General features: G+C 46.3%; 2 protein-coding genes across 11 annotated transcripts in view; one reads left to right on the top strand and one right to left on the bottom strand.

Annotated features, from left to right (window-relative positions):
• The window catches only part of LOC137419063 (uncharacterized), a 1330575-nt gene that overhangs the window by 116005 nt on the left and 1201965 nt on the right, over nt 1–12605 (top strand). For 3 of the 5 annotated variants that reach the window (XM_078770726.1, XM_078770725.1, XM_078770727.1), the window contains 2 exons: nt 9289–9429; nt 9561–9671. The exons of 1 other annotated variant lie outside the window; for it this stretch is intronic. In XM_078770726.1, coding sequence (XP_078626852.1) covers nt 9289–9429; nt 9561–9671 — 252 coding nt within the window. The remainder of the gene's footprint in view (nt 1–9288; nt 9430–9560; nt 9672–12605) is intronic. One more of the 5 variants, XR_013621972.1, reaches the window with a different exon arrangement.
• Nucleotides 8405–12605, bottom strand: part of LOC144889662 (E3 ubiquitin-protein ligase TRIM50-like) — a 53693-nt gene continuing 49492 nt past the window's right edge. For 2 of the 6 annotated variants that reach the window (XM_078770734.1, XM_078770735.1), the window contains exon 5: nt 8409–9300. In XM_078770734.1, the coding sequence (XP_078626860.1) occupies nt 9296–9300 (5 nt within the window). In that variant the 3' untranslated portion in view covers nt 8409–9295. Of the gene's footprint in view, nt 9301–12605 lie in introns of all 6 variants that reach the window. The other 4 variants (XM_078770737.1, XM_078770736.1, XM_078770733.1 and 1 more) reach the window with 3 other exon arrangements.

Raw genomic sequence — 12605 nt, 5'->3', positions numbered from 1 at the left:
CAGATGCCACTGAGCTCACAGTACAACATACGCAGCAACACCCCACACGTTCTACACTGCATTGGTGAAACTGTGGGTCCACTAGGCACGAGTCCAGGGCTGCTACTTGCCCTGCCCGAGGCCAACGGTGCAGAAATTGTGTAAAATTTAACCACTTTGCCAGGTGAAGTCACTCCACCTCAACACAAGCAACCGTTCAACCACAGTCCTCGTATACTGCACCAGCCAAAATCTATTCTGTCCTATCAACTTCATCAAATTTTAAAATGTGTTGTCTTTCTCAATGACATGTGCATACCTCTGCTCCCGGACACAGGTGCCAAGGTGTCTCTCCTGAATTTGGAAATGTACAGACGATATTTGTCCCCCGTCGCACAGCGGAGCGAAAGGGGGACTATGGTTTTCCCCTCCGTCCGTGTGTCCGTCCGTCCATCCGTCCGTGCGTGCGGGCGTAAGCGAAGGACCGCATTCCAATTTGGTGTGTGGGTGCAACCCATGTCAAAATCCAAGATGGCCGCCACCATGTATGTCTGATGCCATGTATGTCAAACTTGTGAGATGAATATCTTGAAAAATAAGCGAAGTAACAACTTCTAATCTGGTGTGTGGGTGTATATAGGCACAAGGAAGAACCCCATTGAAAATTGGGTCGCCACGTCAAAATCCAAGATGGCCGCCGCCATGTATGTCTCAACCTTGTGAGATTAATATCTTGAAAAATAAGCGAAGTACCAACTTTTAATTTGGTGTGTCGGTGTATCTCGGCATAAGGAAGAATGCTTTTGAAAATTGGGTCGCCACGTCAAAATCCAAGATGGCCGCCGCCATGTATGTCTGAACCTTGTGACATGAATATCTTGAAAAATAAGTGAAGTACCAACTTCTAATTTGGTGTGTGCGTGTACCTCGGCATCAGGAAGAACGCTATTGAAAATTGGGTCGCCACGTCAAAATCCAAGATGGCCGCCGCCATGTATGTCTGAACATTGTGAGATGAATATCTTGAAAAATAAGCGAAGTACCAACTTCTAATTTGGTGTGTGGATGTAACTCGGCATAAGGAAGAACGCTATTGAAAATTGGGACGCCACGTCAAAATCCAAGATGGCCGCCGCCATGTATGTCTGAACCTTGTGAGCGAAATATCTCGAAAAATAAGCGAAGTACCAACTTCTAATTTGGTGTGTGGGTGTTTCTCGGCATAAGGAAGAAAGTTATTGGAAATTGGGTCGCCACGTCAAAATCCAAGATGGCCGCCGCCATGTATGTCTGAACCTTGTGACATGAATATCTTGAAAAATAAGTGAAGTACCAACTTCTAATTTGGTGTGTGGGTGTATCTCGGCATAAGGAAGACCGCTGTTGTAAATTGGGTCGCCACGTCAAACTCCAAGATGGCCGCCACCATATATACAGTCATGTGAAAAAGTAAGTACACCCCATGTAAAGTTTAGACTTTTTCAACATATTTCCACATACAGCTATTTGATCTTCATTTCAACAATATTGATAGATAAAGGTGATATAATACAACAAATATCATGAAACATTCACATTTTGTAGTCCATTGTATAATTTAAATAAACATAAATGCAAATTTTGCATGTGGAAAAAGTAAGTACACCCTTGGCTCTAATAGGTGGTATTGCCCCCTTTGGCAGAAACAACCTCAAGTAGGTGTTTCTTATAACTGTCTACCAGTCTCTGACATCGATTGGGAGAAATTTTTGCCCACTCCTCCATACAGAATTCTTTCGGCTGTGCGATGTTTGAGGGATTTCTTGCATGCACAGCTCGTTTCAAATCCCCCCACAACATCTCGATGGGATTTAGATCCGGGCTTTGACTTGGCCATTCCAGAACCCTCCATTTCTTTCTCTTCAGCCATTCCTTGGTGGATTTACTGCTATGTTTAGGGTCATTGTCATGTTGCAAGGACCACCTTCGGTTGAGCTTCAACTTTCCGACAGATGGCCTCACATTATCCTCAAGCACCCTCTGGTACAATGAAGAATTAATAGTGGATTATATGATGGTGAGCTGCCCACGCCCTGATGCAGCAAAGCTGCCCCAAACCATAATATTTCCACCACCATGCTTTACAGTTGGCATCAGGTTCTTGTGGTCAAATGCTGTCTTTGGTTTTCGCCAAACATGTCTTTTCGTACTGTGGCCAAATAGCTTTAACTTTGACTCATCTGTCCAGAGCACATTGTTGCAGAAGTGCTGGTCTTTGCCTTGGTATTCATTGGCAAACTTTAGTATTGCCCTAATGTTCTTTCTGGACAGCAAAGGTTTCCTCCTGGCACACCTCCCATGTAGATCAAATTTTCAGCCTCTTTCTAATGGTAGACTCATGCACTTTGACATCAACAGTGGCAAGAGCAACCTGTAGGTCCCGTGATGACATTCTGGGGTTCTTAGAGACTTCTTTCAGCATCTTGCGGTCTGCTCTCGGGCTGAACTTGCTGGGGCGGCGTGGCCTGAACAAGTTGGCAGTTGTTTGGAATCTTTTCCACTTGGAGATGAGCTTCCGGATAGTCGAATGATTGATTTCAAATTGCTTGGAGATCTTTTTAAATCCCTTCCCAGATTCGTCGGCATCTATCACCTTCTTTATGAATGCCTCAGAGAGCTCTTTTGATCTTGGCATGGTGACGCCGCACACTTCAACAACAAAGAGCAAACCAAACTAAATGTCTGAAGTTTAAATAAGACAGGTTCCTCCAAGATCGTCTCTGACATGTTCTAATCATTTGCACCTGAGCTGGTGCACCTGATTCTAATTTTAGGTATTTGAAGTAGTGATAAATGTAGGGGTGTACTTACTTTTTCACATGCAAAATTTGCATTTATGTTTATTGAAATTATACAATGGACTACAAAATGTAAATGTTTCATGATATTTGTTATATTATATCACCTTTATCTGACAATATTGTTGAAATGAAGATCAAATAGCTGTATGTTGAAATATGTTGAAAAAGTCAAAACTTTACATGGGGTGTACTTACTTTTTCACGTGACTCACATTATCCCCTTGTTCCCATCCACCTTGTTTGAAATTCCAACTTCTTTCCTGGAAGTCCTGGCAGTGTCCATATGTTTTATACCTCTTCCACCCACCCCCCCCCTTCCCATTCCTTCCCCCAAAAGCCCTCTCCCTCCCACAGATCTCTCGATGTCTCCATGTCTCTCGGTCCCTGCTCTCAAATGTTGTGTTTGTGTCCTTCCCCCTCTCTCCCCATCTTGTCTACCGCTCCCGATGTTATTTGTTTTATGTTTTTGTTTGTCTTTCTGTGTGATTAATGTTTGCTCTTTCACGAGCCTCGATCTTGTATACAAAAACAAAACAAAAAAAAACTATGTCTGAACCTTGTGAGTGAAATATCTTGTAAAATAAGCAAAGTACCAACTTCTAATCTGGTATTTGGGTGTATCTCGGCACAAGGAAGAACGCTGTTGAAAATTGGGGCGCCACTTCAAAATCCAAGATGGCCGCCGCCACGTATGTCTGAACCTTGTGAGCGGAATATCTTGAAAAATAAGCGAGGTCCAACTTCTAATCTGGTGTGTGGGTGTATCTAGGCATAAGGAAGAACGCTATTGAAAATTGGGTCGCCATGTCAAAATCCAACATGGCCGCCTCCATGTATGTCTGAACTTTGTGAGCGAAATATCATATCATAGCATGTTTTCTGCGTCTTCCACTTTGTCAACTCACATCACTTCACCGACGGGGGACCTAGGCGTAATGCTTGTTTTTCTGACATGACCCTGCAACGGTCCTCTCCCACCCTCACTGGTTACAGGCATGCCAAAATTGGCGTAATGGGAACATTACAGCTGTCGGTATGTCATGGTGTCCAGTCTCTTTTGGTTCACGAGTTATCAAGTGACCACTATATTCGTCGTGTGTGTGTGTGTGTGTGTGTGTGTGTGTGTGTGTGTGTGTGTGTGTGTGTGTGTGTGTGTGTGTGTGTGTGTGTGTGTGTGTGTGTGTGTGTGCGTGCGTGCGTGCCTGCGTGCCTGCGTGCCTGCCTGCCTGCCTGCCTGCAACATAACTACCCGATGATATTATCCGATCTTGATGAAATTTGGGTGGGAGGTCAATATCATGATCTCGTTTTGTCCTGCCTAGAGTGGGCGTATTGCGCCCATTGTGGGTAAAGCCACGCCCGAAAATGATGTCTTTTTAGGGGTAATCAATTTCAAGCTACATCTTCTCCGAGGGGTTTGGTGGAATCTGACAAGGGTTTTGATATTTGGTTCCGCCAATGTCATGTCTCACCCCACAGAGCTCAATTTTTCATTTTTATTTTTATCTTTATTTTTTTCATTATTATTATTTTATTTTTTTCATTTCATTTTTCACTGAATTTTCAGTATTGTGGAGCGAACTAACCTCATGACTGTTTAAACATTATTTTCTAGCTCATTTTTCGGTCAGTAACCTTCGTTTTGACATTTCCGGGCCTGTTTCAGTTATAGTCCGTCCTTTGTCATTGAATGCCGCTCGCTTGTGAACCATCGTCGTCTCCTGACTTGTCTAAGTTTACATTCTACATTACAAAAAACGGTGATAATTGAATGGGCCTCGACCTGTTTACTTCTTTTGCGTCTTCCTTGATGGATTATAGTGGCACGGCCATATTGTAAGTGTCCCCCCCCCCCTGGCGGCAAAAATGGCCTGCATGCTTTGATGGTTTATGCATCCTCTCTGCATTTGTTCACCAACCCAAAGTAAATTCTGCTGTGGCTCCGGTTATTCAGCCACTACGCCGCATTCCCCTTGCCTTGTGGGAACAGGTCACGACTAAATTGAATGTCCTCTTGGAGACTGGCACAATAGAGCCTATCAATGCATCCCCCTGAATTTCCAACCTCGTTATGGCAAATAAAAAGTCCAGGGGACATAGAGTTTGTGTAGACTTGCGTGCGGTGAACATACTAATTATTCCCGACAAATATCTGCTTCCAACAGCTGAAGACCTGTTTCTATGGCTCTACGGTCTTTTGGAAGTTGGACTTACGCCAAGGTTATCGCCAATTTCCCCTTGCTTCAGACAGGAGGGACCTTACGGCTTTTGTGAATCATACCGGAGTTTTTTGTTTCACCCGTATGCCGTTTGGCTTATGCTACACACCCAGCTGTTTTCAAAAGATTATGTCATCAATCTTCGCTGGCATCCCGGGCATGTCCTTGTACTTAAATGACAAAGTGGTACACGGTCCCAACACCTCAGTACATGATGAACGCTTGGTCCAAGTGCTCCAGAAACTTGCTCAGCACAACTTAACACTGAATGGCAACAAATGTGTTTTTGCGGTACCCGAAATAGAGTTTGTGGAATTTAAGCTGTCACCTCACGGGATTTCCCCTCTCCAGTCCAATGTGGAAGTGATTCACCGCATCCCTGAGCCTCAGTCTGTTTCCCAGCTGGCCCTCCTTTCTGGACATGGCGGCCTAGGACATCCGGTTCTTGCCACAGTACTCAGCCATCACTGCACCATTATGTCAGCTTCTTCGGAAGGAAGCCTCCTGGAATTGGACCCCATCCTGTCAAGCAGCCATATACAGGTTTAAAGCTCAGCTCACTACAGCCCCTCTTCTTGCTCATTTTGACATCAACAGTGCCACATTGGTCACCTGTGATGCTTTGACAATGGCGTTGGGGGCTATTTTGTCCCAGGTGCAAGGTGGCATGGAGAAACCCATCGCTTTTGCATCCCGTGCCTTGAGTCACATGGAGCAAAAATAATCCATGGGAGAGAGAGAGAGAGAGAGAGAGAGAGAGAGGCATTGGCCTGCGTATTGGCATGCAAACGCTGGTATCTGTACCTGTATGGTCAGCCCTTTACACTCTGAACGGATCACCAGGCACTCACGGCTTTGATGTCCACATCAGGCACAGGACACAAGCCACTTTGATTGTACTGGTGGTCGGACCGACTCCAGCAGTACAATTTCCAGCTTCAGTCCACACCTGGACGTCACAATAACGTGGCGGAACACTTATCCAGATCAGTAATGGATGTTCACACTTGTTCTGAACCAGAAGACACAGAGCAGGATCTAATACAACTGATGCATGGACCCCGACATGATGTGGTATCCCTTCCAGAGCTCGAGCGGGCATCTAAGGAGGACTCTCTTCTCAGTACCCTGCATTCCTTTATTACAGAGGGATGGCTGGCCAGAGTAGCAGACGAACTGATACCGTTTTCTCCGGTGAAAGACGAGATATCCTGTTGGAACTATTTTTGTGTGGCGCGAGAACGTTGCACAGTGGTGCCAAGTATGCTGCGAGCACAAGTGTTGAGTGTGGCTCAGGATGGTCACTTGGGCGTGGTTAAGGTAAAGCAACGTTGCCGTGACCTGGTGTGGTGGCCCAGCATCGACCATGACATTGAAACATTGGTAAAGGATGATACGGCTTGTTTCATCAGTGGCAAAGCTGGACACCCCATATTGCCTCCATTGCAGCCAGTTCCCTCGCTGTCTCACCCCTGGGAACGCCTACAACTAGACATTTGTGGAGAAATTTGTGGTGTCCCTCACCATCAACGCTATCTGGTGGTCGCATACAACTTACATTCCAAATGGCTTGAGGTTGTTCCTGTGGGATCAGTTACCTCCCAGAACATTATCCACATCCTGGACACACTGATAGCTCGTTGAGGGGTGCCACAGGTCATTACCACAGATAATGGCCCACGGTTCATTTCAGCTGAGTTCACCACGTATCTTAGCGTCGATAGAATTAAACATATCCGCACGGCCGTGTACCACCCACAGGCCAATGGAGGGGTGGAAAGGTTTAACCAAACCCTCAAGAATGGAATTCGAGCACACCTAGCTCAAGGTTGTGCGTTTAAAACAGCCCTACGAAAGACCCTCACGCACTTCAGGGCAATTAAGCACACCACCACAGGTGCCTCGCCAGCAATGTTAATGACATAATGTGAGCTATTGCAGCCGATGCACAGGCTTCGACCCACAGGGTCTTGCTTCCCCTCACCTACTGCCAGCATTGCCGTACAGCTGAGCCAGCAGCACATGAAGCAATACTTTGACAGAGTGTACAGATCAAGGCTACGTGCGATACAGGTTCATGATTGGGTCAGAGTTAAATATCCTCATCGGAAAAACAACATGCAATCATTCTGGTCCTCCACACCTCTTGTGAGCTGACAGCTTTGACCAGTGAATTTCCAGCTTCAGGATGGGTCACGTTGGCACGCCAGCAGGCGAGGGAAAGTGGCTGCCCCTGTGACACAGCCTTCCATCCAGGTGGGAGTTGGTGTGTGCCCCACCAATACAGGTGATACGGTTGATATAGAAGAAGGGCTTGAACCTGTGGGGGCACTGCAACGACCTCAGAAAGCCCGTCAGCACCCCAGTCGTTTTCAGGATTTTGTGACCATTCCATTCCTGCACTTTGTGGGAGAGGGGAGAATATGTTGTGTTCTTTCTTACGTGCTTGATTAAATTCCGAGTTTGCAGTTGTTGTTGTTGTTGTTGTTGGTGAATTTCCGGATGTTTAGGGATTGCTGGGAAGGGATGATGATTTAAACGGAACGGGATTGTGGGAGAGATGACTGGGACGCCATCTTGATGGTGTCGGAGATATGCTGGTGGATCCTTGCCTCGAATAAATGCTCTTGTTCATAATGATCAGTGCCATTGTTTAGCATTTATTGAGTGACACAGCATGACCCATGTGTGTGAATGGAGTGAGATTGACTGTGGTGTGGATCGTGTGAATAAATGGTGTGTGCGAGATTGTGAGATGGCCAGTGTATGGAAGTTGTGTGCGCTTGTTTCCGAGGCAGCTTGCAAGCGTGCATGGTTTGGGGATGTACAACGGTGCGCGAGTGGGTGTGGTGAAAGATACGTGGCTGCGTGTATGTGTGTGACGTCTGTGGAGGTTCCGTACCATGAGCAGGGGATGTGGAGAACACTTAGGAAATCTGCCGAATGTCAATGCCAAAAATTAAATTAATTGGCAGGCTATTGGATGTGCCGTCAAACTTCCCCACAGAGGGTGGTTAAAAGGGATAGAATATTGAGTGTGGAAGTGGCTGAAAAGCTGGGACGCCAGAGAAGTCGCTGCTGTTTGAACGTGCTGGGCACCCGAGGAGAAGCTGCCTGCCTGTTCATGCCATGAAAGGATTGCCTGCCGAGATCAATTGTGTTGCCAGGTTTCAGTCTCAATCTGTGTCAATCGTTGCTTAACATCCCATGAGGCCGCGAAGCTATCCACAGTACTGCGGCTTTCTAGGTCCAGAGGTCGGAGAGAGTCTGAGAAGTCCCACTCGTGAAGCACGCCAAACCTTATGTCTGCAACAATATTTTCACTTTGTCTGCCTACTTGGCAGTCAAACAAAATTGAAAATCATTCCAAACCCGAAAAGTACTGTTTATAATGACATCATAAAGGATACAAACAACAAGCACAAATAACCAATGTAATGTGTTAGATAGAATTTTTTTTTTTTTTTTTTTTTTTTTTTGTATACTGAATCGAGGCTCGTGAAAGAGCTAACATTAATTTCACAAACAAATCAACCAGACAAACAAAATATATAAAAAGAGGGAGCGGAAGACAAGATGGGGAGAGATGGGGAAGCACACAAAAAACACACACAGAGAACACACACACACACACACACACACACACACACACACACACACACACACACACACACACACACACACACACACACACACACACACACACAACACAGAGATGGGGAAGCACACAAAGATGGGGAAGCACACAAACACAACATCCGAGAGCAGGGAGATGCGTGGAAGGGGGAGGGGGCGTGGGAAGGGTGGGGGGAGGGAGAAGTATAAAAGTTGGTATTTCAAAAATATGGATAAATATGGATGCAATAAATATGGATGTAAATATGGATGCAATAGACACTGTGCAACGCATGTAAATTCTAGAATATTTTTAAAATGAATTTTGCAATCCTCATTTTATTTATATTGAATTAAATACTTGAACACAGTCGAACACAAATCGTCTTTTTGTTACTTCCGCGATGCTCCAATTTAGTGATACTTGGACTTTTTAAATAGGGGGTGAACATGGGTGATGTATAAGACTGCTTCAATGCCGCTTAATATCCGGAATTTTTCTTCTTAACAATCTTTAATTTCATTATTATATTCAAATTGAAGTGCACAATTCCATGACGTAATATGTTCTATGAGCTCTCTCGAAGTCCTCAATCTCATTTCTCTGCAAAAGACTGACGCTGATTTGTACGTAGGTGATGTCTATCCTGTAAATATGGAAGGCAGACAACATGACAACGATTCATCTGGCACAGAAGATTCAAAATGTTCTTCTGCAAGGGTAGGTTCAGATGATATTCACATGACAAATGGAAGTGCTTCGTATTTTGCAACTGGTGAGTGAAAATGTAAAACATTAACATATATATTTTATAATTAACATATACAAAATATATAATTTTTGGAAAAGAGTTAAATATTTTGTTTTTGACCAAAAAAAAAGGAAATGTGTTCTTTGTTTCTGTAGAACAATGCAGAAGGAACATGGGACCAATAAGGTCCAGTCGCAGCTTGACAGTGAAGAAGAAGCCTTTTCGGAAGAAGCAATCACGAGATCAAGACTCACTTCGTATAAAATGTAAGTGCATGTCTGGTCCTCGCAACACCAAGATTAACATTAAATTAAACAAACACAAAAAGGCGATGGAAGGGGGAAAAAACGTTACAAGTGTAATGTGTGCAGAATGGATTTTGCTTCAACGAGTAACGTCAAAATGCACACGAGGATCCACACTGGAAAACGCTCCATTGCATCTCTGGCCGATGACGTCACATTTGCGCACTCCTCAGCCAATAAAAAGCCTCCCAACTCGCCGGCTCGCCCAGGTCACTACCTCTGCATCATCACTCCACTCTCCCGTCCCCGACCCCCGCGGTCCTTGTGTTATAACACGTGCCAGGCGAGGTTTGTAGGCCTTGGAGGTGTAAACGGTGGCGGCCAATTGTGGCGGTGGTTTTGGCCTGGTTTCCTGTCCGTTTGTTCCGAAGTCATTGTCAGGGAAAGGAATTATTTAATGTTGCGCTAAGGACCTAACTAATGTTTATGTGGTTTGGAGTGCCATAATGGACAAAGGTTTGACTACTAGGTGAAACTCACAGGGGCGTTACCTTTAATCCCTCACTATTTAACACTCGAATCTCCAGGTAGATCCACAATCATACATATTACCCCGACAAATGCCTAAACATCAAGAACTTATTACATGTATAGTCCCTGTCACGACAGTCGAATACCTACCTATACAGATCTACCTAGCTCTAGATGTTGCTCTACCAAAATTCATAACACAGCCCCCCCCCACCCCCCTGGAACCGTAGCTCCTGCAAGGTTCACCGCAGGCACTACCATTCCAGCCTTAACACTTACTGTCACATACATAATTAACCTATGAAATAAATCAGGAAGGGCTGTGGGAAGTGAGTCGGACTACCTACCTACACTTCCTTAACATGCTAAACCCCTTAACCATCATGCAAGTATGTACATTGATCTTCATTCCATCGCTCCTGTGGAGGGAGGAAACAAACAACATGCAACACTAACTTAACCACAAAACTTAACCATAACCAGAAAATTCCAAAAACTCTATAAACATTTGTACCGACCCCAATCTACAGACCGCGTCCCCCGGTGGATGCCACAAGACACAACCTTACCGGCGGGGCCATCCCCAATGCATCCCCCTAAATTTCCACGGGCCCTGTCCAGATGTTACAGGTGAGTGACATGGCTCGGTGGATTTCGCCCACATTCGTACAACACAAACCCCTTAACCACTCATTCTCATTCCATAGGTCATCAAGGCATTTCAAAAATCAATAAAGTTCTTCTCAATACACCCCCCCTGCAGGACCATGGCATTGATGTCATTCGCATGTGTGTGCATTCCTCAACTAGGCAGCGGGGAGGTACCGCACAAAAAGATGGTGGGGGCGCATCAGGCTGTGGTGCCCGCAGTCCCAAAAACAAGTCAACCGACTTACAAGTTCATTGCCCCCCCCCCCACCTTTACCTCTTGGCCCCGTGACAGCCCAACAGCCCCTTTCCGCCGTTACCTCACCGGTGAGGGTCTCCACACACACCAGGCTCCTTTGCCTCCTGCTTCTGCGCAGCAACACGGGTCGCCGGGGGACTTCCTCACCCCGCGGCGCCCAACCAGACCCTCCACCGACGAGCTCCAATTTCCAGTTACCACTGGCTGCCAGGGGTAATTGCCGCAGAGGGGGGCCCGCAGGCATCACTCCTCAGAGCTTCCTCTGTATATGCGGACACACACACCTTCCCCACCCACAAGGCCCCAAAACACACTTCTTCCCCCGCTGCCATTCAATTCTCCACACAACTCAGCACAATTCAGTACAATTCCATATATGGTGTAAAAGGTGTTACAAGGCTTGCCATGGCCTGCTACATGTGAAATCCCCCAGTTCACATTTAAACCATCACACCTTTATAAAAGCACAATTATCACCCCTCATTATCTCCAATAATCATCACTCACTCTCCAGGTTCCACTCTCACGACCACATCAAAACACATAACCACAACACAAAAACATACGCCACCCACAAGACACTGCGTGGCTCCCATTCCATCCCCTCACCGGCCATGTCATCACTCTCACCCACCTCCCAACTCCAAATTACATGTCCCCAATTTCCAAAGCAAGTCCTGAAGCCTGGGACAGTACTCCTTAAAACACTCACCTCAAGTGCAGGTAGTTGCAGGTTGGTCGGGTTCAAAGCGCAATCCACCCTTCACAATCCCAAAATTTCACATCGGGCCTACCAAATACTTCCAAATTTCTATTTTGTCCCCACTACCCTGGCAGGTATGTGGATCCGCATCCAACTGTGATCATCACTACACAACTACCTGTGGCCACGACAGCTCTGCACCTCTACCGTGCAAGGGTCATCGGGACAAGGTGAGCAGTCAAAACGCCAACATGGCCCATGAGTGTCCATAAGGGTGCGACCCACCATCCATCCTTCGGCCCCCCTGCGAGGAACACAGCTGCATCAGCCCCAGCTGGCCAATGTGGTGAGCACTTGCTGCCACAACACACACTACCGCACACACAACCTCGGCCCTGGGGGGCACGGTCGCAGTGCGTGGCATCCCTACAGCCACGTCCCCTGCACCTCCCCATCATCCCCCAGTCCGACTACAGAACTGCAGCCCCCCCAGTGCTCACCCACACTTGACCACACCAAGGTCCAGTCAACAGCCATGCTCCACCAGGAAAACCCACCCAGAAGACATGGTCCACACACCTCGGACACGCACAGCACCACGTTGACCCAAAGACCACACAACTACGTCCCCATAACCCCGCTTCCCAAATATCAGCACAGTTGCCCCCGCAACCAGTTGAAAGCTGTCTTGCTACCCTATTAATTTTATCACAGCCTCCAACACTTTGGTCTGCACACCTGGATCAATAATGGCGTCACTGTACAGTGTCCACCATGACATTTCAAAATCCACCCTTAAATTTGCATCTAACCC

Source organism: Myxine glutinosa, chromosome 1, assembly GCF_964187855.1.
Source record: "Myxine glutinosa chromosome 1, kmMyxGlut1.1, whole genome shotgun sequence".
Taxonomy (NCBI): Eukaryota; Metazoa; Chordata; class Myxini; order Myxiniformes; family Myxinidae; genus Myxine; species Myxine glutinosa.
Note: the sequence above shows the minus strand (reverse complement) of the source record. Positions and strands in the feature narration are given on the sequence as shown.